The sequence below is a fragment of the Ailuropoda melanoleuca genome, chromosome 9 (genome assembly GCF_002007445.2).
Source record: "Ailuropoda melanoleuca isolate Jingjing chromosome 9, ASM200744v2, whole genome shotgun sequence".
Lineage (NCBI taxonomy): Eukaryota > Metazoa > Chordata > Mammalia > Carnivora > Ursidae > Ailuropoda > Ailuropoda melanoleuca.
In genome coordinates this window covers 17,110,741-17,135,561 of record NC_048226.1, presented here as the reverse complement: position 1 = coordinate 17,135,561, position 24,821 = coordinate 17,110,741, and the positions used below count along the sequence as shown (strand labels likewise).

Below are 24,821 nucleotides of genomic sequence, written 5' to 3'. Positions count from 1 at the left end.
AGACCCCAGCATGCCCAGTGTGAATTTCAGGTGTTCTCGGAACTCTCAAGGTGTGCATGGGGTGCAGATGAGCCCCCTCTTCTGTGCCTTTTGACCACTGTGTTTTCATAGTGCTCCTGTCCTCTTAATGCCTTCATGTCCACCTCTGCTTCCGGTGTCCCTGCTGGTCAGCCTGGCATGGGCAAGAGAGGTCCATGACCACGATCTTCAAAGCTGTCCCTGAATTCACATGATAACCATTTATGGAGCAGGGACTAGGTGTTAGGCATATCCTCAGTTGTTACACGCATGAACCCATTTACTCCAAACAACCCTATAAAGAAGGTGCTAGTGTCGTGTCCCCCCTTTTCGGATGCAGGCATTGAGGTCAGGGATGTGGCACACGCAGCTAGAAGTCAGCAGAGCTGAAGCCCGAACCCGGGCTCCAAGTGCAGCCTCAGGAACAGCTGACCCAATTCCTGTTCCTGCGTGACTTCTGGAGTCCCGCATTCATGCGGGCGTCTTTGGAAGCACTGGCACTCACGTCGCAGTATGAGAAAAATGGATTCAAGGGGTGATCCTTTGGAAAAGGTATTAAAATAGAGAAAACACCAGCTGGTTTAATCAAGAAAATAGCAAGGACGCACAAATAGAAAATTGGAGGTGATAGAGGGGAAATAAGCAAATGCGGAGGAAACGTAAAGAAGCAGGAAATTAGGTTTTATCTTTTTGCTCGTATATGTTTGCACCACACGATGCATGTGAGATTTCCAAGAGGAAATGCCCGGTCGGCCGCTGTGTACAGCCACGCTCGTTCATTCACGTGTTACCATTCATTTATGGACGCTCCTGTGCCTCAGCGCAGTTGAGTAGCTGAGACAGAGCCCATGTGGCCCCCCCCGAAGCCTAAAATATTTACCACGTGGTCCTTCACAAAAGAAGTTTGTTGACCCCTCTGCTGGAGCCCTGTGATTTCTCCAGTTTCAGACCCGTTCCTAGTTAATTCCTCGGTTCAGACTTTCCAAACTAAGTAGCTGATGAAGATTCAGACCTCACACGTGTGCCTGCCCCATACACTGTGGTCCTGTCTCAGATGCGATGTTTCTAGCCATGGGTGGCCTCTGGTGGGACAACTGTGAGGCCTCACCTCGGACCAGTACAATCGCTTTTATCTCCATTGTAGGGATTCCTGACTGTGTTAGTTTCCTTTTGCTGCACAATAAATGATGATTGCTTGAACCCATTTATTAACTCGGTTCCGTAGGTCAGAAGTCTAGCCCTGTAAGGCTGGCTTGAGTCGAGCTCAGGCTGAAATCAAGCTGTCAGCCTAAAAGCAAGCCGGCAGCCAGCTACATTCTCAGCTGGAGCACGGGGTCCCTTTCCAAGCTCATTCCTGTTATTAGCAGAATTCACTTCCTTTCAGTTGTAGGACTGAAATCCCCATCTGCTTGCTGGCTACTGGCCAGGGACCTCTCTCGGCACCTACAGGCCACTCTTGGATCCTTACACCATGGTTCTTTCCATCTCACCAATGGAGAACCTCCTTGTCAAATCCCTCTTATGCTTTGAATCTCTCTCTGGCTGCCTTTGCTGCTACCAGCTGGCGAAAACTCGGCTTTTAAAGGGCTCAGGTGAGTCAGTTAAGCCCAAAGGATAATCTCACTTCCTTAAAATCAACCATGTCATTTCACATCACCTCATCCCAGGAGTAATATCTCATCATATCGGCAAGTTCTACGCATCATCACAGGGGAGGGATTAGACCAAGGTGAGGGGCATATGGTGCCATCCTAGAGTTCTGCCTACCACCCTGGCATTTTCTAGAGCCTCTAGTCCATCTTCCTACCACACCCAGTCCTCAGGCCTCCTCTCTAGTCCTCACCCTTGTAGAATATACCTGTTTTCTAATACCCTCATGGACCATTCAGTTTCAGCCCCACTCACTGCTCCAGCTTCTAGTTCCTTCTTCATTTTCCATACCTGAGGTTTGCCTTTTCTCGCTTTCAAGGTTGGCATATGTTTAAAAATATGTTTATTATATTATGACCGGTATGTTTATGTGTTTGGAATGGTTGGGTTTCTTCCTTCCGTGGCATGTCGGCCATATTTTCCCAAATTTTCAGGTTGTAAAACTAGGTTCTTAGATAACAGAGTCCATTGAAGTCAGTGGACCCTTGGAGCCACCTCAGTGAGCAGCAACCAGAGTTATAGGAAGAATTAATGGTTAATCAACCTGAAAACGTTACCAGCGTGTTCGGGTCTGGGGAATATTTTCCCCCGTTTGCATTAGCTTTGCTTACCGTATTGCTGGGAGAGCTAAAATGTATGAAAACCCAGGAAAGGAAATTGTAAATTGCCGTATCCTTCTGAGACCTAAATCTTTTCTGAAAAACAGGCAGATTAACTAGGTCCTCTTGTCTAAATACTTATTACTTTCACACAGCGCACCACCACTAAAAGCATATTTACCCTGTTTCCGCTTCAACTCTGCAAGCACTCTTCAAATGTCGTTGTGCTGGTTTTCTTCAGATGTGGCTGAGCAGTATTTTGAAGAGAGCATGGCTAATCTTAAAGATGCTGAAGGGACGGGAAAAGCCAAGTTTCTTTCCATTCAAGATGACTATTGCCGTTTCCTACAAGTCACTGGACAGAAAGAGGTGAGTGAGTTTGGACCGGAGTTGACTGTTGACATGAGTTGATATGCAAAGGGCTACCCCTTCGCTCTGCAAGCATCCGTGAAGCCTCCTATGTCCGAGGCATGTGCCAGGCTCCCACGGGGACAGGGATGAATAAAGCCAGGTGGCCTCTCTTGGGCAGCTCCCAGATACTCCGTCTTGGGAAATGAGAACTATTTATAAGAATGTAGGTGCCATGCCCCCGCCCCCCGAAAGGATCCTAAGAAACTAGAAACCTTGAAAACCCAGAGGGCAGACCCTGCCTCTTACGGCCTGTGGTTCTGGCTGGGATAGAGGTGGCAGTTAACAGGCCTGATTCCTCTCTCCTTATTTTGGGTTGTGGATGGAATGTACATTTCTAATGAGAGCTCCATAGCACAGAAGTTACAGCTCACAGTCCTTTGAACCATACAAGCATACTTTTTTATGGCTTGTAAAAATGGAACAAGACCTAGAGTTTATATTCACTGGTAATTAAACCCTTGGGAACGTATTCCATGCAAAGCCTAACAGCTACCAGAAAGCCACTGGCTGTGGCTTGATTTATATAGATATTTTTTTTCAACTGAATCTATCAAAGCAAATCTTTGAGATGAAAAGCTTGCATTTCTTATTCTGTCGACCTCGCCCACAGCTCTGTCCTAGCCTTTGACCCCCCACCCTTCTCTCAGTTGATAAGACCTTAAGGAACATGGGTTTTTGGTTTGGATGCACCCATGTTCCTCAGGCCAAAGTAGGACTACAGTAACCGTAACAAATGGAGTTTCCATAAATTCCTGGATCACCTAGCTAAGTAGAAAGGGGCCTTCCAGGGGCCTCAGCTTCTAGAATACCTGGAGAAGTTCTATGGAGAGTGCTCAGGTCAGAAGTCTGGAGGAGGAGAGGGGGAATCTGCCCACATCATGCCTTACCCCTTCCTGCTTGTCCGTCATCTTTACCTCCAGAACGTACTGGCTATCATGTCCACCTCTGCCAGTCATCACCTCCTGCCTGGACCACTCAAACAGACTCTGGTCCCCAGCTGCCTTTTCCACGCTTCCCTTTTTTCCTCATCCATTCTGAATAAGGAAGCGATGGTGATCTTTTCAAAACACAGGGCTGATCAGTGAACCCTATTTGCAAAATACTCCAATGGCTTCTCAGGGCCCTGAAAATAAATCAGAATCCTGTATGTCTCACAATACCTTCAATGTGATCTGGATTCTGCTGATGTTTCCGGTCCCATTTTCCCCCCTCCCCCAGTCTGTTCCGGCCACATTGACTTTTCTAATCCTCACTTCCAGGAAGTGCCAGCTTTCATTTCCTGCTCTCGGAAGGCTTTTCCTCGCTGATGTCCTGGTTAATGCAGATCCATCTTTGAGGACTCATCAGCTTGCCTAATTCCTTTCCCCAGTCCTCATTAGATTCTTCCCATTATTGTTCATCATAGAATCCTTTGTGACATAATAATAGGATAAGGGGTGCTTGGGTGGCACAGTCGCTTGAGCATCTGACTCTTGGTTTCGGGTCAGGTCATGATCTTGGGGTCGTGAGATCGAGCCCCATGTCGGGCTCCATGCTGAGTGCAGAGTCGGCTTGGGATTCTCTCTCCCTCTGCCCCTCCCGCTCATGCTCTCTCTCTCTCTCTCTCAAATAAATAATTAAAAAACAATATGATAAGCATGGTATAGGAATACTGTAACAATATAATGAGAATAGTTAGCTGTGTGTGGATGTGTACCCTCTCTCCCCTGACTGGACCTGATTCCGTGAGAGCAGGGACCCTCTTGCTGGTGGTGGGGAGCCATGGGCAGATGGGTGGGTGGATGCTTGGCTTTGGGTCGCCTGACTGGTCTGGCTGCCACACGTTCTTATCTGGCTTTCCTGCCCTGGTGTCTGTCACCGATGCCACACTTCACTGCCCTCACCCTCGCCCTCGTCACCCAAATCAGTGGTATTGAACTAAAGATGTACCTCGCTCCCCTCGGCCTCCTGGGAGATTTTAGCAAACTGGCTCTTTTTGTTCGGTCCCCTCCAGCCCTTCTGGTGCCCTGGTGAGAACAGAAGAAGCTGCGTCTTCCTCAGGCGCATGCGGCTCGTGCCAGAGCACATTGCTTGGAGAGCGGCACACAGGCTGGCTTTCAGCCGTCCTCGCTCTCCTGCCCTTGTGCATGACACAACCCACCCAACCAGACGTGGCGGCCTGGCACAGTGCTCACCCTGGCTGCAGCCCTCTCCCTGTGGGTTCTTGCAGGAGTTGGCCAACAAGGCTGGGCCCGAGGACAGTCCCAGCCTGAGCACGACCCTGTGCTCAGACCACCCCAGATGAGATCACAGCCCATACGTGGGCTAGAACCCTGCCCTAGCAGGGAGGTGATCTTTGGGAAAGAAAATGCCTTTTAAGGTAAAATGTAAGTGAAGGTCACTGCTCCACAGATTAAGACACTTGTGTGGGTTTATCATCTATTTTCCCGCCCAAGAACCTTCTGCTTTCTTTCCTGCTTTCCCGCTAAAGAAACTTCTCCAGCTTCTTATTCCGCGTAAGAAAATCCAAACTCCCGCGCCTGGCATGATAGCCCTCCACCAACCACCAGCCCGGCCTGTGACTCCCGCCTCATCTCCCCCTGCTCCCCTTCCTACTCCCTGTGCTGCAGGCAGATGAGCCCGCTGGCTGGCCTGCCCTTCTCCCACTGCACCCCGGGGCTCCCAGTTTCCCATGCACCCTCTCCTCTACCCACCCAGGTCCTATTTTTCCTTCCTTCCTCTCCATTAAGCTGTTCTACCTCTCACAGACTGACGCCGTCTCAGTTTCCTCCCATGTGACGTCACTTCCATTGCCATCTCCACCTCCCGTTCCAGTTCATGCACATCGCTCTCTAGTTTCCGCCTTCGGGCTAGAAATGGCATTGAAAGCCTCATTTAGCAAAAAGAGTCTGGCTCTTCTTTCCATCATTGGCTCCTCAAAACCTGACAACCAATTTCCATGGACAAAGTGCCCAGCCCAACTCCTGCACCTTGCCAAACCCTTGCTCACAGATGCCAGGGGTGGGGGGGGCACAAAGGACATGATAGGCTTCAGCATCGGGCAAGTCCCCCACGCACTGAGGTAGGTCACACACTTCGCAATTGACAGTGTCTCTGCTCTTAGGGTGATTCCATCTTTCCACGAAGAAGTTGTTTCTGCCTCATCAATGCCTTCGCTGTTCCACACCCCATACCCCACCCCTAGCACTTAACTCATATTATTGCCCATAAACTGAGTAAAGCTTTGCCAGCTCCTTCTGTCTGGGGAGGGCTTATCGGGATGCCCTCGGGGCCGTTTGGTGCGGAAGCCCTTTAACTGGTTCCAGCCTTATTTGGCTCTCAAATTCAGCATTTGTGCTCCGTATCCATAATCATGCTTTCATGAAAGTACAAGACCATGGAAGAATTGCTGCAGAAATGTGGGGAATGGACAGGTAGGGCTTTCCCTCTGCACGTCTTGGGATCTGACTGAAGAGATTAATGTCAGAAGATCCTGGTTTCTGACCAACTCATGTTTTTTATTCCATGTTGGTGTAAAGAAATCTGATACACCAAGCAAAATGTCAAATATATTTAATTTTTTGCCATGTTAGAATGTTTGCTTTTGGTTTCCTGAACTATTTCTTACGAAAAATAGAAACCCCTGGAATATATTCTGGATGTTTTGTAAGTACGTAAATTGCCAGGAAACTCTAATTTTCACTTACGTAAGAACATCCCTGTGCACAGAGGGAAAAGAGCCTGCAACTGAAAAGGATTGATATTCGGGGGGTTTTTTTGTTGTTTTTTTTTTTTAAGATTTTATTTATTTATTTGACAGAGAGACAGCCAGAGAGAAAGGGAACACAAGCAGGGGGAGTAGGAGAGGAAGAAGCAGGCTCCCAGCGGAGGAGCCTGATGTGGGGCTCTATTGAAAAGGATTGAAATTACAGACCGGGTTCAGATCCTAGGTCTGCCCCTGGGGAGCTCTCTGATCCTGAGCCATTTTCTTGACTGCTCTGTGCCTCAGTTTCCTCCTCTGTTCAGTGAGGATTAACACTGTACTTACCGAAAGGAGACAGAATTAAATGAGCTCACGCAGGGAAACTCTTCAGCCCAGTTCTTGGCACATAAAGGACGCAACACGTTAGCTTCTGATCTTGCTACTCAGCTAAAATGAATTCCTGTAATACCTCAGGTGGCTTTGTTCTCCGGGTGTCCTTCCCGCATTCTGTCTCCATAGGTAACACCTCCCTGCTCCCATACGTAGTATTTCCCGTGTCCCTGTTTAAAGAGGAAAGTAGGCTCAGCTCACGAGACACTACCCAAACCCAATCCCTGAAAAGTGAAAATACACATCAGTTACATCGTTTCCCTTTTTTTTTTTTAAGATTTATTAATTTATTTGAGAGAGAGAGAGCGTGTGAGTGGGGGAGGGGCAGAGGGGGAGAACATCCAAGCAGACTCCCACTGAGTGTGGAGCCCGACCCGGGGCTCGACTCCATGAGCCGAATCCAAGGGTTGGAAGATTAACTGCCTGAGCCACCCAGCCGCCCCCAGTTACATCACTTTCTTAAGGGGCGTTGATCTTTATCAGCCTTTGAACTTTCTAACCAGGCTGTACCCTTTATTCCTTTCACAGAGAGCAACCTCAATCCTGAGAGAGTCCCTGGAAACCAAAGTGACAGTGTTTGGTGATCTCAGTCCCGAGGTGGCGGAGACCTACCGGCTGTTGGGTGGGGCCGACCTGGCGCAGGGGAACCACGCTGGGGCCCACAAGAAACTGAGGAAGGTAAAGCTGGAGCCAATACTAATGTGGAGAAAACTCTCCCCACGGGGCACTTTCTCTCCCTCCACCATGCTGTTTTTAAGTAAAACTTGAATCCATGGCTGATTTAGGTAAGATGACATCACTTCTGCAGTCAAGCTAAACCAACACTTTTTGGATAAACAATACAGAATCCTCCTATACACATATGTTGTTAAATGAATTATCAATGATTTTTTACCATGCAGATATTTTCAAATTTTTGCCTAGGGCAATTTCTTAATCTTTTATTTAATTGTACTCTTTATGGACAATCGGTTTATGGAGGAATTCTTGAATTCTTGTGTGTGTTCTTCTAGTATTTATATGTTTGTTTCTTTTTAAATCTGGGGTTTGTTTGTGTGGAAGGTGTGAGGTAAGGATCTAATGTTATCTTTTTTTCAAGTGGCCGCCCGGTTGCCCAGCACCGTTTTATCAAAGAGCCCATCTGTGCTCCAGTGATTTGAGAAGAACACTTTCATCATGTGCTATCTGTATTTACTTGAGTGGATTTTTAGATTTCTATGCTCTTCCATTTGTCTTTTTGTTTATTCAAATTCCAGTGCCTCATTGTCTTATTTATAGAGATTTCATAGCATGATTTAATAGCTGGTAGGACTTGACTCCCCTCATGGCTTTTTTAATCTCCCTAGAGTATCAAGTTTTCTAGACATTTTTGCATATTTATTTTTCCACATGAATTTTAGTATCAATTTGTCTAGCTCCATAAGAAGTTTGGTGGTATTTTTTGGAGGATCGTGTTATTTGTAAGTTTACTTCCAGAGGACTGACGCCTTTATGATATAGTCATTCTACCCCAAAACAAGGGATGTCTTTATATTTGCTCATGTCTACTTATGTATCATTCAAGCACATTTTAAAGTGTTCTTTATATAAATTCTGCACATTTCTTAGTAGGCTGATGTCTAAGCATTTCCTCTTCCTTAAAGCTGTTATAAATGGAGTTTTATCTAGTATTATATCTTTTGACTGTTTGTAATGTGTGTATGTGCATGCAAACTGTTGATTTCTCTCTGATATTTTTTGTTTTTCTAGCTTGCTTAATTCTTTTCTTGTTTGAGTTAATTTGAGCATTAGTCCTTTCAGGTTTTTCAGGTGTACTATTACATCATCTGGAAATATTTTTACTTTCTGTTTTCCAATTCTTATGCCTCTGATTTTTCTTGTCTAATTGCATTGGCTCATACCTCTAGTACAATAATAAGTTGTGGTGGGGATAATAGGCATCCTTGTCTTGTTCTGATCTTAGTGGAAATCCCTCTAGTGATTCTTCATATAGTAGATGCTGGCTTTGGACTAAGGTTTATACATTTTATCATGATAAGGAAGTATCCATCAATTTCTATTTTCATGACTTTTTTTTATTAGAAATAAGTGCTGGATTTTATCAAAGGCTTTTTCAGCATCAATGGAAATAAATAATCATAATCATATGATTCTTGTTAGATCACTTACTATGGTTTATCTTATTATAATAGTGAACCAACCTTGCATTCCTGGAATAAATCCCCTTAGTTATATTGAACTATTTTCTCAGTACAATGTTGATTGTGTTGGTAACATTTATTTGGGGTATTTTGCACCAGTATTGGTAAGTGATATTTGTTTAAGTAACAATGTAATATTTTCTTCATAAAAATAATTTGGAAATTTACCTTTATTTTCCATGCCTAAAGGAATTTATGCCATACTAAAACTAGTCTTTAAAGGTTTGTACCTCCTGTGAAACTCTTTAGGTCTGGTGCTTTTTTTGAATGGCAGGGATTTCTTGACAATCTTCTCTATTTCTCTATAAAAAATTGCTCTGTTGAAGCTTTCTATCTCTGATGAGGTCATTTTAGTAAACTGTATTTGTCTATTTCACTGTCGTTTTCAGATTGATTTGCATGGAGATTTGCAAAGCAATCTCATGAATTTTTTAAATTCTTTTTTCTTAGTTATCTTCCCATTGTAATTTCTTCATTTTATATTTGGATTTCCTCATTTTTTTCATTGACTGAGTTAGTGGTTTGTCTATTTTGTTAGCTTTTCAAACTCCACATGTCAATTGCCTTCCTATTCTGTTTCACTAATTTCTGATTTTATCTTTATTCTTTCTTTTCTTGTGACTTATTTTGTTGTACTTTGTTGGAGTTTTTCCTTTTCGAATTGCGAATTGAATTCATTTGTTTTCATTTGTACTGAGATAGTGTTTTAGGCTGTGACTTTTCCTTTTCTTATTGCTTTAAATGCATCTCATAAATTTTGTCATGTTGTGTTTTCATTACATGAATTAGTTTTAAAGTGGGGAAAACCTGGGAACCTCTAAGTAACATAACTGACCAAACCAAAAGGATTAACTTTAGTTCTGAGTGGGCTGCCCTGTGTGTTGAGCCTTCTTCTCTTCTTATGACTTTTCTGAATCTGTGGCAGAAAGCATCAGGTGTGGTAACATGGGTGGTGCCTATTTTTTAACAAGGTGATGCATACATCTATTACCACATAATCAACGGCAGTTATCAGTCATCTTCAGTGCTCCAGTAGCTGTGCTCAGCAGACCTGGGGAAAAACAGTGATCAAGACAAATATGCTTCTTGCCTCCACAGGACTTTCCAGTCTAAGCAGGAAGATATGTTAAACTTATCATTTCCGATCATTTAAGCATCATACATGTGCCAAAGACATTATTGAGGGAAAACTGAGGAGGGAAGCTAAGGTGGCAGTTGCCCTGGGTTTCTCCATCCTCTGGTTCTGACCTAATACTTACTGACCCATTGTTATATCCCTGGCACTGTGTTGAACGATTTACGTATAAACTTACTTAAGCCCTATAGCAGCCCGAAGAGTTGGATACCTCTACTCTGTTTTTTACAAAGAGGGAAACTGAGGCTAAAAGGCGAAGTGTCTCAGCATTGATTGCAAGGTCAGGAGTTGGCGGAGTGGGGCTTTGGCACCAAGGACCACGGGGCTATGCTATCTATTCTGTGCTTCACCTTGCACATCTCGGGCTTCTCAGCAAGATTTTGTTTGAACAAGGGCTTCCTATCCTTAAAAAAAACACTTGGGAACCAGTGACACAGTGGGGAGAAGGCCAAGATCAGGATAAGAAGGAGTCTTTGGACTACCACGGACAGAAAACAGTCAAACTCGCTCAGGTATAAAGGGGTATCTCTTGTCTTGTGGTTTCCAGAGAAGGACCGATAGGCAGATGATTAGCAGAGCAGGGTGCAGCTGAGCCTCAGGAGAATGTTCCAGGGCTATCTCTGCCCCAGACTCCTGCCTGCTTCTCCCTCCACATCCTCCTCCTCCTCTGTCATGGCAGTGTCTCGTTTCAAGATGGAGGTCATGGCTGCCAGCGCTCCAGAGTTTTACTTCCTACCCCTGTGCCATTTCTCACTCATAGCTTGAAAGATCCTAGGGAAAGGGGGATAGACCTGGCGTGAATCAAGTGCTCACCCTGGATCAGTTCGCTGAGGCCAGGGGCTTGGTAGGGTGTAAGAACATGGTGCCCTCAAGGCGGCTGGGTGGCCCAGGTTGGAGATGGTGCAGGAAACACAGTCCCATAGTCAGAAGACCTGGGACAGGGTCCCTACAGCCCTTCCCTGTTTTTGAAGCTTGTGCAATGAGCCCAGTAGGCATGCAGTAGCTTCCTCCCTTGAGAATATTCCAGGCCAGAGAGGAAGTTGCAGACTGTAAACCCCCAACTGTGGTATTAGGTGCTAAGTTCTCCAGGTCCGCACTGGGATCTATGGGAGGGAAGGGGCTTCGGGAAGGTGTCCACAGATAAGTAGTCCTGAAAAAGAGTGTAGCCTAGCAGATACAGGGATTCCCAGGTTGGAAATGGGGTGGAAAAAGAGGTTCAGGGATGAGAGAGTGAAGCCTATTTAAGAAGCAAAAACCAGTTAGGGCCGACCGTCTGTCGGGAAATCATCGGCGAAAGACATGGGGGCAAGTCTCTGCAGCCGTGTTTGTAGGTTAAGGGGCTGAGACTTGATCCTTTAACCAGGAGTCCCAAACAATGGCCAGTTCACTGCCTGTGTTTAGTTCATTATAGTTAAGGATATAAGCCAAGTTAAAAATGGTTTTTACAGATAGTCATAAAACCTGTCATCATTTTACAGATGATCATAAATTGATTGGAGTATAAGGAACATTAACTGAGCCCCCACTAAGTGAAATCTTACCTGCACCAAAAAAAGAAACCCATTCTTCTCCTGAGTAAAACTAGAAGACAAAAATACCTACTCGTAATTTCATTGATAAAACAAACTCCAGGAAGTTTCCTCTCCCTCTTGTTACGTACGTGCCTACACAGTAAGCCTCGATGTTTGTCTCTTGGCCTGCGAAGCCCACAGTATTTACCGTGTGGCCCTTTGCAGAAAATGTTTTCTGAACGTTGCTCTAAGCAGCTGGGAGCCATGAAGGGAATGTTAAGCAGGGCACCACAGGTCTCTATCTGTACTTTGGATTTAAAAAAAAAAATCATATGAGGACAGTATTGAGAATGGACTGGAATGGGCCAAGAATCAAGGCAAGGCTGCAGGTTTCTCCTCTGTGATATGGCGGTAACAGCAACACCCAGACTTCCTTCTCCCCACATTGTCCCAGGGATGGAAGGGAGGGGAGGGAAGTGAGGTTGCTTTAGAAAGCGGCAGGATCCAGTGGGGTCCAGGGTGCCACAGAGCAGCAGAAGGAGGAGGAGAAGGCAAGGTTTTCCTGGCTGAGTCACTGCCTGCCCTTGGGAGCCTCCACTGTGATTCCTCTTCCGAGGATTCAGCCTCGCCACTCAACTCTGGGCCGGGGAGGGACCCCAGGAATGAGGGAAGCTGGCAAATAGTAGCAGATGTCCACGAAACTTGAGCAGGGGCCACACGAACCTTCATGAGGGCCCCACTGTCCCCGGTGGGGCGGAGAAGTTACCACGACCGACCACAGGCTCTGCACCAGGCTGGCTGCTGCCCAGGGTGGCTCGTACGTCATTCCTAGTCCTCACAGCCCCGCAGGTCACACCTTAGGAGCCCTGTCTTACCAGCAAGGGGCCTGAGGTGCCTGGAAACAAGTAAGTTGTGTATGGGCAGATTCCTCTTAAGTAAGTTTCAGCAAGAATAGGGTCTTCAAGCCCAGCATGAGGGTGACCTTCTGAATCCGACTCTGGGGCAGGGGTCGCTGGGGCCCTTGGATCTGCATTTGAGCTTCTGGGGGAAGGTTGAGATCACTGTTCTGGGCCCCACGCCCACCGACGGGGCTTAAAATCATCTCAGCCTCCAGAAACTGTCGGGTTTCATCACTCCCAAAGGCTGCCGTGGAAGTTAGTGAAGTTTTTTCCCTCTAGTTTGGCCTCATTAACCATCAGCCCCGAACACCATGGCTTTGACATTTTAAAGCTGTCAGGCCATTTGCCAGAATGTGGGAAGAAAGGGTTGAAACCTGCATGTCTGTCGGTCATGCGTGCTGTGGTCCACGCCGTCCTCACTGCCACCTCTCCACGTGTGCCCATCTGAGGACAGGGCTGGCCACGCTGTGAACACTGGGGCACGCACACAGGACTTGAAACACGCCCTGCACATCCATCTGCTGCTGAGGCCGACTTTCTCAGTTGCCATACTTAGCACTGGGCTCTGTGGAGCCGGGGGCGGCTTTCTAAAGCCACTGGCCGAGTGTTTCTCTCTTTGTTATCACAACTACAGCTGTATCCCCCAGGTTTCCAACTCCAGAACAGGAATCCAGTGAACACTGGCTTTTCCAGATGTGCCCTCCCGTGCTGAATGGCCCGGCATGGTCCTGTGGACACGGAAAAACAGGAAGGCACGAGAAACAAAGCAGACCGTGGGATTAAATTACTGAGGGGAAAACCATATTATTGATCTGTTTTTCAAAGGCATCTGCCTGCAGGGCGCAATGGGAGAAATCCGTTGGCTCCAGATGGAAATTTCCACAGCGGAAGTTCCACATGCTTTTGTAACATAGAGACCTGGTTTGATTCTAGGATGGGTATCACAGCCAACATTTTCATCCAGGTGAAAGGCTGCAAAAAAGCATTCCTGAAGACTGTTCCCCAGGTCAATAGCTTCTCGGGACTCATCCTGGACCCAGTGACAGGGTGAAGTTGGGGTGGCCTCCCCCTTCATCTGGCCTCCCTAGGAAGTACTGTCATCATCAGGGGTCGGTCTGCTGCCTGACTGCTTCACAGCTTCCAACATAAAACATTTCCATAAAAGAATAACATGATATTATGTGACCTCTCTCCAAGAAATTCAAAGCCCAATGAATCGGTTGAAGAAAGGTGGAGGAAAATAGTTTTTCTTCATAGATTGTAGATGAGAAAGCCATCCCTGGAAGGGTCTCATGTGGTTATGGGTCAAGACCCTAGACCAGCCATTCCTCCAGCCGGCCAAGCACCCAGAGTCTTCTGGTTGACAGCTGCCTTTTATACATAATTCATGCACTGTCATTCCATCAGTGGACCACTGAGTTTTGCTTTCCCTTTAGCCTGTGTGGTATTTTCCTGGTTGCCCTGGATACCAGGAAACCCAGAGCAATTTGGAGTCCCCACACAGCCCCGTGTCAGCCCACACTGTTTTCAGGTGTGGTCTTACTTATTTGTCCTTGATCCTGATTTTCCTAATGGTCACTGACTAACCCATTGCCGGGCTGCAGCAGATCCCCTCCAATCCTTTTTTGAAAGAGAGTAAGGTCGTGACATGAATTTCTCATCAAAAAAAAATCCTGTTCTTCAGTTCAGAAGCGCACTTGAAGACGTTCCAAGTGCTCCTTACTCAAAGCTGTTTGTAAACTGTGGGAGTGGATGGTTAAAGGGATCAAAGTCATCCAGTTTTGACCTTCTGTGGGGAAAAGGTGGAGCCTCCTTGCCTGCTATAGGCTAGGTGGGAATGCGAATTCCAGCCCTGCTGGCCACAAGCTGCCCCGGCGTCACCAGCTGCCAGGAAGAGGCCCCACGAGGGCAGGGCACCCCCCGCACAGCATCCCTCCACCTTTGTTCTCCCTTAGAAAACACAGACGGCCCCACACTAGGCTACGTTTGCTGCGGAAAGCTCAACTATTAGAACCATTGCTTGTTGAGTACTCAGTGCCTTCGAAGTTCCTGAACTGGCATCGGAGTCTGGAGGGCACAGAACTGTGGGTCTGGACAGACTGCCCCGGCCCGAGACTGGAGATTTGTCAGAGCCTCACTAGATGTGGGACAACCATGAGTTTATGGGCGGACGGCCAACGACGGAGGGAAAGGCAAAACCTCCCATGTAAATTCAGCATGACCTTAAACAAGTGGAAAGAGTGATGGTCAGGAATGGCTGGTGTGGGTGACACCTGGGTGGCTCAGTTGGTTAAGCATCTGCCTTTGACTCATATCATGATCCCAGGGTCCTGGGATGGAGTCCCGCATCAGGCTCCTTGCTCAGCAGGAAGCCTGCTGCTCCCCCTGCTTGTGCGCTCTCTCTCTGACAATAAATAAATAAAATATTTTAAAAATATATTTTTAAAAAGGGATGGCTGGTGTGACCACAGCTGGCTCAGGAAGAACCCGGGCGGCACGGCTGAGCTCTACATCAGGAGGGAAACAGGCCATGAAAAGTCAGCCCAAAGGGCGTGGCTTGAAGAGGGTCCAGATCTCTTGCTCTGTCTGGCTCCAAAATGGGCGAGTCCGGCTTCTATACAAAAAGCTAGCTGCCTTGACTGACATGGGTACGCAGCCGGATTCCCCCCCCAATAGCAAGTCCGGCTGATGTGTTTGTCCTCTAAATATTTGTGTTGCAGTTGTCCTGGAGAAAGATGATTGTAGCTTGCTCCCAGACAGTGGCCAGGGGATGGAACAAAGTCGTGGGGGAGTCAAGGGATGTCGATAAGGATACAGAAGCCACGGCACATGGCAGCTCGGAGGTGAGGAGTGAGGCACTGAGCAGACACTCAGGGAGAACTTTGCAGACAGGGCCCGCTCTCGGCAGCTGTGCAAGTGGCTGTCCCTGGGCCCCCCTTTCTTCCTCATCTCCCGTGTCCCTTGTCCTGGGGTCCCTGGTCCCACTTTATCTGTCCTTCTGGGAGGCTTCCTACCCACCTGTGCAGCAGGTGGGGCTCAGAATTAGTGGGTCTACAGGTCAGGGAGCTGCAGGTGTGTGTGTGTGTGTGTGTGTGTGTGTGTGTGTGTGTGTGTGTGTGTGTGTATGAGAGAGAGAGGGAGGGAGGGAGGGAGAGAAAGAGAGGAGGGGAATCAGTATGCTTCCTCAAACACTTTCCAGTCCTCCTGCTTGGGGCCCCCCACCACCACCTTCCCCCCGATCTGGCGCCCATCTTGCAGGCCTTAACTCACATGTTACTTCACAAAGGCCTTCAGCCTGCCCCTCTCTGCTCTGTCACTGAGGTGGACACAGGGGGCCATATGGCAGGGGCTCTGCAAACATCTGCCACAGGAACGAGCGGGCATGGAGGAAGATACGGGCCTAGTGAGGGCAAGGCTAGTTCCTGGGTAGGGCTCGGGAAAGCTGAGCCCCACCCACGTGTGCCATTTCTGCAGGAAAATGCCAGCTGATGAATTGTGTTTTGGTTTGTCCTTTCAGTTCTCCCAAGGCCATCATTTAAGTAACTTGCTTCTGCCTGCCTGGTAGAAATTCGTAAATGAAAGCATATTTGTGTTTTCCTAAACTTTGAAGACATTTCGCACTTCCACGTATTTTTGGGTTCTGATATCTTTTTCTCTTAACAGCAGCCTTGAGAACTGACATGAAAACAGAGCAGAGTTCATGAGTTTCTGGGTGATTCTCCGCCACGGGCTTACTGTTGCAGCGGATAACCTGTAAAGAGGAGTAGAGATTTCAGATCTTGAGCATGAGAGTCATTTTTTTTACAAATGTACCTTTCTCTGGCTTTGTTCTCATTTCATATAAAGACAAACTCTGTGTCAGGCTTGGCATGGACCCTTACCAGGTGTGACAAAGTCTGTCGGGTTTCCAGTACTGAGCCGTGCGGCCTTGCAGCTGGCTCTTCAGCGACAGCCTTGCTGCCCGGCGGCCTCCGTTAGTAAGGAGGATGTCCCATCAGCACTTCCATTGTCTGACGTTCCCTGATAGGAAGGATGGTGCAGTCCTGGGACTTAAGGCTGGAGGGTGGTGGGGGAAGGGAGGGCTAAAGCAGCCCCAGTCCAGTCCTGCAGAGGCACTGCCAGGAAAATAAATGAATGGCCTTGAGTCCTGACTGCAGATGGTGAGGGATTCCTGCCCAGACCAGAAGATACGCTTCTTTGTGAGTTTGGGTATTTAGCTGTTGCGATTTTCTAAAGCCAGAGTAGACCCAGTCAGCTAACCTGCATGCCAGAGCGGCCCCCACCAAGCCACCCCTCCAACCATATTGGGAAGGGCATGAGCTCTGGGGCACAGAGGTGCACCAGAGCTACGAAGACACCAGCTGATGGCTCCTGTCCCAGCTGCTTTGTCTCCCGGGCCCCTTAGGAACCTAGCTCTCCAAACAGTCATGTCAAAAATAATTTTTTTTAATTCCACATCAAATGCTTAAGGTTGTGTCTTAACGACCCCGGCAGCCATGAATGACTGCTAAGAGAAGCAGCATCTAGCCAACAGCACTCTGGCAACTACTGAACTCGCCTGGATTTGGAGGGCGAAGGTTTGTGACGCTGCACCCACAGCAAAGCTCCCGTACTGGAAAGTTTCGCTCGCTGCTGGATCCCTGGAACCCTCTGGTCCAACCGTGTCTTCAGGCTCCATAGAAGAATCTCCTCAGATGCCCTCCTTGCCCACTTGTGTCCTCATTCATTCATCTAGCAAATATGGCGCACACTCAGGTGTCAGGGCCCGGGCAGGGCCCTGGGGCACAAAGACAAGCAACAGGAACGTGGCCCCTCTGGGGACAGCTTGCAAGCTAGTGTAGAAGGAAGCGCCCCCTTTCATCTTCCTGCAGCGGGAGGAAAGCTTCTTGTTTACTGTTTAAGGAATAAAAGAAACACAAATGACTTCTTCCAAGCCCTGCAGATAAAATCAAAGAGAATGAGAGCCATGTCATGGCTCCCCAGAATTCATCTGGACACTGCAAACTTAAGGGTTCTTTATTGACCTAAAGAAAAATGAGAAACAGCCGGTGGGGACTGATTTCAGATAGGAGTGCGCTGGCCTTGGAAGAGTGTGGAGGACACAAAACAGCTTTTATTAATGGTGTCGAATGTTCTCCTGCCAGGGTTTGGGAGTTCTTTACTTAGTTCAGAGAGATGTTTACAATGCCTGGCTCCCGGTAGGTTCAATTAACAACTTATTGACTTTGTCTCCGTTGAGGTCTATATTTTTAACAAAAGAATCGAAATACCTATTTCACGCAAAAATGCTTAAACAAATTTAGCTAAGAGGAGCAGAACGTTAAGAAATTCAATTTACATTTCTTAGATAAATACGCGGCTATGTAAACATTTTCTAGTAAGGGTCAGTGAGGGGTTATTTCACTCTTTTAAAAAGGTAGCTCTTGGAGACTATTCCAGCTAATGGGTGAACGATTCTTTCCTGATGTGGTGCCTGGTATGGCGTCCCTGGGCTGAGGACCCGTTTCCCTCTCCTAGCTGGCATCCCTTTACATCTCTTCTCACTTCAGCTAGAATTTGGGGCAAATCTTCTTAATGAGGATAAGTAGTAGCCTTTACAAAAATCTATTAATGCCAGGAAGAGAAGAGTCTAGACTGCCGGGGGCTAGGGAGTAGGGATGCGGATGGGGGGGCTCACCTCTCTTGGGCTTGAGTATTGATCGTGACCCTCTCTCCTACCTCCACTCTCTCTACAAACATTTCCCCCAGGGAAAAAGGATCAGCACACAAGATCTGGAATGGAGGTAGTTAGTAAGACCAGTGAGAATTTGTATAAGCTCTGTCAGTTGCCATGTCATTGTTCCCAGGAATCTATGACTATTTAGCTACTCGTGTGTCTTTCCCTAGGGAGTGAGGGGCCAGGGGGAAACTTCGGTTACCAAATGGGTAGGATGGAAATTCCTCCTGACTTTTGGATTTTGGAGGCCACCTGTTAAAGCAGGGTAAACTGAGACCTCAGGCCGTCTCAAATAGTCGTTACAATGTCGGTAAAATTCTAATGTCACGGTGAACGAGTCAGCAGCAAGGCATGTCGACATCAGCTCATCTCAAAATGAGCCGCATCGGAGGCCCTCATAAATATGTAAGCAGAGCAGTCGGGTGGGTTTAAAATTAGACCTGATCTTTTACACTGAGTTAAGGTACTTCTGGCCATGTAGGAGAAAATGAAGTCTGTTCTGGGAAGAAGTGCTAGCCCTGGACAGAGGCCTCTCACTGCCAAGCACGAGTGAGGGGAAAGCCTGCTTGGTTACTGCTTGCAGTCCCTTCCTGAGCACTTTCTCTGCCCGGCCCTGCGTGGAGACGCCCCCAGGCTTCCAACAGCGGGGAGCCATGCAGGAGAGGGGGGCTGGAAGAGTCTCTGTCAAGTGTCGTGGGTGTCAGAAACCTGTCCCCAAAAGCAGTACAGAACTTTTTCAGGTTCCTGAATTTCCCAAGTTCACAGTTTATCTGTGGATTAAAGCAGTGTTGGCTCAAACCCGTGGAATGAGCAGCATGTTGCCTAGGCCAGGCCTGGCCACGGCACCACTGCAAATTCCGAATGGCTGGGGCTGGTTGGATGGAGGGGTTGGGATTTTGGTTGGATCATATGCTAAATGGAATAACAGAGCCAGGGTACAACTTCCCGCTGTTATATAATTCAACCAATACAGTGAGGATCTGTTATTTTAAAAAAGAACCCTGTCATATCTTTGTCTAATAATATTTCTTGCCTCCAGAAGACAGCCCCATTCTCAAGTTCCAGAACCACATTCTCAATTCCTCGGACTGAACCAAACATTCAGACGGTTTTGATATTTTCCACATCTTATGAAGACAAAGCATTTTGGCTGCTTGCATTTTAATTTTCTCAAAGACCTAAAAATGGTTAGCAGATCAGAACGAATAAACAGTCTTCAGTACAAAGTCCTCAAATCACACTCTTTTTGACTCAAGCTGTTACCATGTAGAAAAACCAATTCAAAACTTTAAAAATATAAAGTATTTCAGATATGCAGAAATCATGAAGAATGTAACAAAACAACTTTGAGCTCACTATTCAATATAAGCAATAAGACATGACCCGTACAGTTGAAGTCTCCACTATCCCTTTCCCACCCCACCTCCAGATGACTACTGTCCTGAATTTGATATCATTCCCATGTTGTCTTAATTATTTCACTACGGCCTTGTTTTACATGCTTCTTAATCTTCATATAAGTGATATATATATAATATATATTATAGTAATATGTAATAATATATAATGCATTCATCTGCAATTTGCTTTTTTCTGTCTATAATCACAAGATGCATCTTTGTGTATACATGCAAGCACATCAAAAATCTGTATGATAGTGTACATACACAATACACATATATCACAATATACCTATCCATTACTAAATGTTGCCACATTGTTCTAAAAAGTGGTCATACCGATTTCAACACCCACTATCAATATATAAGAGTTCTTCCTGCTTAATACCTTTGACAAAGCTTGGTATTATCATGATCAGCCTGTAACTTTTGCAATATAATAGGTGAAGGGACGACCTTATTGAAGTTTTACTTTGCATTTCTGATTACTCGTGAGCTTAGGTGTGTTTATTAGCCACTTAGTTTTCAACTTCTTTGAATAATCTGTTTATGTCTCTTGACTGTTTTCTATTGGTAGGTTGTTTTTCTCATTACCTTATAGGAGTTCTTTATACGTTCTTAATACTAATCCCTTCTTGGTATTGTGCAAGTATTTTCCCTCATTGTACTTTGTGCTCTCCCTCTTTGTACTTTGCTTAAGGTGAATTTTGGTACACAGATGTTTTGAATTTTAATAGAGTTAAATTGTATCAGTCTTTTACTTTTGGTTTGTCTGGATCTTGTCTAAGAAATACTTCCCTACCTCGAGATGATAAAGATAAACCTTCGATGTTTCATCCAAAATTCCATTTACTGACGAATTCAGCTCCTCCCCCTGGACCCATCAGGGCCACTTCTGTCATCTTTCAAGTGTTAGACTCTCTGCCATGTTCTATTGGTATGTTTGTCTATCTCTGGATGAAAACCGTTTGGGGATTTTGGCCATTTGGGGGCCCAACTTTCATCTTTATCCTTTCCTTGAGTTTGCCCTGGCCTGGAATAGGCAACCAAATGGCAGTTCAACATGTAGACAGGAAAAATCAAGCCAAAGCGAGCCCTAGGTAAGGCATCGGCTGAACAGTTAACTCCTAAATAAATTAATTCCTAAGAAATTACTGTGTAGTAATGAATATAAAAAGCCCATATGAGATAAAGCGTTTTTTAACAATAACAACAATAACAAAAAGCAAAACCATTAAAAAACTTTTCTGGGCTATCATAAGACTCATTAAAAAATGGAAACGAGAGGCCATCCCATACCAATGTTTTGGCCTTTATTTTCTAAAACAACTGTAAACGTAGTTTGCCTACAGCTAGTCCTAGGGAGTTCTGTAAAACAGTATGACAACCGTACATGTATTCCCTGGACCCCTCAGAGCACCCACACCGCAGGTCACTCTGTCCCTGAGAAACCCCGAGCATGCGCCAGTCCCGTCAGGCATTGTCTTCATTTCATTCGAGGGAGACCTGGTTTTCCGGCGAGATGCGCTCAGTGGCCTCATGATTACTGCTTGGTGTTCCGCAGTGTCTTCAGATCCAGACCCTCCTGTACGGACCACAGGACAAGAGGACCCTGGCCACCCAGCAGACGGTGGACGTTCTGTCCAAGTGAGTTGGCCTCCCCCTGCACTGTTTCCTTTGGTATTCCGATCTCAGAGGAAGCTGGTTCTGTTAGGTTCTGGGGAACTTTCCGTGGAAAGTTTTACTAAACTGACTTACCGTAACTCATCAACTCTGCAGGACCCGTGGTTCCCTTGAAAACCCTGCTATAGAACAGCTCCCTCGCCCAGACACTGAGAGGAGCTCTTGATAATGTCACACGCACACTGGCATTCTCCCTCCTGCACACGAGCGCCTGCAGTCGCCCCCTGCCGGAGGGCAAGGGCCCAGGGCTCTAGCTTGGCCTGCAGGAGGCCTGCCTTTGGCGTCTCTTCACTCTCAGGGTGCCTGTCGGCTGGGTGGGGGGAGCTGAGAGCCCTCTGACTCCACCTTGAAGGCTGGCCCCAGGTCTTTCTCAGCCAGGGAGCAGAGGGAGGCCCCACGCTCTGCGGCACCTCGCAGAGCCTATGTGGCCCAGAGTCTGTGGGCAGATTGCCAAGGAAAGGTCCTGGAAGCACAGAAGGCGAGGAGACAGCCAGCAGGGGGCACTGTCTCAGGGCCGACCCCCACCTCCCCCAGGGGCCCCTTTAGCCTCGAGCCAGCAAGGCCTCCAGCCCTAACCTCTCTGCTCACTGAGCCAGCCAAGGGCGGATTCTCTCAGCTCAGGAAGAACAGTCACAAGGAGTTAGAAAGTGGAAGAAAAAAATACCCTGTGCCAGGATTCTCTTCTCCTTTATATTCCCTCCCCAGGCTCCTTGGTGACCTGGAGCTCAGCAACTGCGAGGCCCCCCTTCACCGCAGCACCGGTGCGGAGGTCTGAGGGGCACCACGCTCACCCCACCTTCTGCTCCTTTGCAGGGCCCCAGAGGTGGCCGTGAAGTCTAGGCAGGCCCCGAGAGCCAAACCAGCCTTCTACACCGGCGTGTCCCAGCACACTGCGCTGGGCAAGGCCCGGCCCAACGCGGCGGACTGAGCCCCCTCCCACCCCCAGAGAGAGCTTTGGTCATGCCTGGGCGCTCACACCAAGGGGGCTGTCTCAACGCCTCCAACAAGAAGATGGAATTCGACAGACTGTCAAGGCTGTTTGTTCCCGCAGGCAACAGAGATACTGCCAACTTCCTGTGGGCCACATTTGACAGTGGATCCTCTCCAGGGTGATCTGGTGCTTCTATAAAGAATTTTTCTTTTTTACCGCCCAAGTGGTTTTTCTTGCCAACAAAAATTTTTACCCGTCAGCACTCCTGGGACTGCAAGGCTTCTCTTCAAAAGTTTACAAGTTCCTGTGCGTGATATAGTGTACGATATCTGTACAGAGAGAGCCCTGGCATAGATCTGGAGTCAGATTTGGAGCAATAAAATTCTGGAAAAAGCCCTTTCTCATAGGAAGATAATAGGGATTGAGAATAAAATGCTAACGAGAGGAATCTTGGAAGCGCTGGGGTTGGTATGTGTTTTTTTTTATTATTTATTTATTTATTTTTTAATGATTTTTTATTATGTTAGTCACCATATAGTACATCCCCGGCTTCCGATGTAAAGCTCGATGATTCATTAGTTGCGTATAACACCCAGTGCACCATGCAATACGTGCCCTCCTTACTACCCATCACCAGTCTATCCCAATCCCCCACCCCCCTTCCCTCTGAGGCCCCCAGTTTGTTTCTCAGAGTCCATAGTCTCTCAGGTATGTGTTTTTAAAACGAAGCCTGCCTCAGAATTCCTCGGAGCCTAGAGAGGGGCACGAGGAAGCTTCTCTTTACTCATGCAGTCATTCAGCGAATGTGGCAGAACACCCTGTGAGAGCTGGCGACACAACAGTAAACAAGACACACTGTCCCCATCCCCTCAGGGCTTGCCACCCAACATGGACACTCACTAAACATAATGGTGAAATTGGTAACAGAGGGAAAGAGCCCCGTACAGAGAGGCAGGTAGTGAATGGTGGTAAATGGTCCAGAGGTCAGGGGAGGCAGGGGTAAGGGAGTGAAGGGAGATGAGCAGGAATGAGGCCAGCCTGGAGAGGCTGCAGGGCAGGGCCTCGGACTCCTCTGGCCTCTACTCCAGGCAGGAGAAACATGGCTGCTGTCTGGAGCTTCTTTTTGAGTTGGCACAGCCCTTGGCCCCCGGCTCTCCCAGCTCTCTCTGGGTTCAGCATGTGAGGTAGGGAGGGTGGAGTGGGACGAGCGCTCATGTCCCACAGTGGTCTTCAGTCTCCTGCTGGGGGGAGGCCATTGCCACTCGAGAATGGAAAAGCAGAGTAGGAGGTTTTGAGCACCTTTCTTCATGCTGTCAACAATGAGAGCAGGTGCTGGATAGAGGTGGACAGAGTACGAAGTGAGTGGGAATAGACTGTGGGCGGCGCTGTTCCTTCTCCTTCCCACCCTCAATACGGGGACCGTGGTCCAAGGAGGCTGCAGGCTGGTGCTAAGATGGCTGCAGGATGCAGCGCCGGCCCCCTGCCACTCCAGCAGCCAATGGAAATCCCGAAGCCAATCTGGTTCCATTTGTGCAGAATGCCACCTCGTGAATTGATGGGGGAATTAAACCAAAAAGGCCCATGACAGGGCGGAGAGAGAGGCAGGATCCCTGGTCCCCCCCTTGGAAGTTGTGACAGCTTCCCACACAGGCCACCCCCACTGGCACCCACTCATCCACATATGCCTGTGGGATGAAGGCATGAGACGTGGTCACTACTCACCAAGTGTTCCATCTAATTGAAGACATGGGTTTCAATGTGGATGGTGGGATAAGCAAAGTATATACCACATGGGAGTCTGCCAGGGACTGAATGTGTACCTTCCAAAATTCATGATGAAGCCCTAATCCCCTGTGTGAAAATATTAGGGGGGGGCCTCTGGGAGCTGATGAATACGTAAGAGTAGAGCCCCACGAATGGGATTAGTGCCCTGATCAAGAGAGACACGAGCCATGATCACTCTCTCTACCACGTTAAGACAACAAGACGACCCTGGGACAAACCAGACAGAGAGCCCCAACCAGGCACCGAATCCACCAGCACCTCGATCTTCTGGCCTCCAGAACTGGGAGAAAGAAATGTCGGTTGTGTGAGCAGTCTACGTTCTACTGTTGGCAGCGGCCTGAGCAGACAGGAGTCCATGATGGGCTTTGGGTAGGAAAAAAATGAATTCTGACGTGACTTCTTCCTTTCCGTTATTTCTTGGAGGATAAGATCTTAGAATCACAGAAACTAAAATGCATTTTTAAAAATTTCGTCCCTACCCCGGTTAAGAATGAATTTAGGAAAGTCCCACCCAAAGGTCTCCTATCCACTAAATGTGTTCACTTCAACAAGAGAGGAAGGCTATAGATATTCATGGTCTTTGTGGTAAAAAGTTACACATAGGCAAGTATATCTAATAACTCTTCCTGTGGCTCAAACAACTGCAGGTCTTTCAAGCACATAAGAAACAGCCATGATTCACTTACCCTCCAATTTGCATGTAAGTCAACCAGCCATGTTGGTGTGCCTGGGACTGTCCTGGTTTTAGCATTGAACGTCCTATGTCCCGGGAAACACCATCATCCCAGGCAACAATGGGATGGCTGGTCA

General features: G+C 47.4%; 1 protein-coding gene across 3 annotated transcripts in view; it reads left to right on the top strand.

Annotated features, from left to right (window-relative positions):
• The window catches only part of TTC23 (tetratricopeptide repeat domain 23), a 90,045-nt gene extending 67,371 nt beyond the window's left edge, over nt 1-22,674 (top strand). Inside the window, exons 8-12 of one of the 3 annotated variants that reach the window (XM_019803430.1) lie at nt 2,509-2,636; nt 7,279-7,428; nt 15,217-15,339; nt 21,177-21,259; nt 22,109-22,674. In XM_019803430.1, coding sequence (XP_019658989.1) covers nt 2,509-2,636; nt 7,279-7,428; nt 15,217-15,339; nt 21,177-21,259; nt 22,109-22,223 — 599 coding nt within the window. In that variant the 3' untranslated portion in view covers nt 22,224-22,674. Of the gene's footprint in view, nt 1-2,508; nt 2,637-7,278; nt 7,429-15,216; nt 15,340-16,159; nt 16,184-21,176; nt 21,260-22,108 lie in introns of those variants that run through there. The other 2 variants (XM_034667926.1, XM_034667927.1) reach the window with 2 other exon arrangements.
• Nucleotides 22,675-24,821: the final 2,147 nt, after the last annotated feature.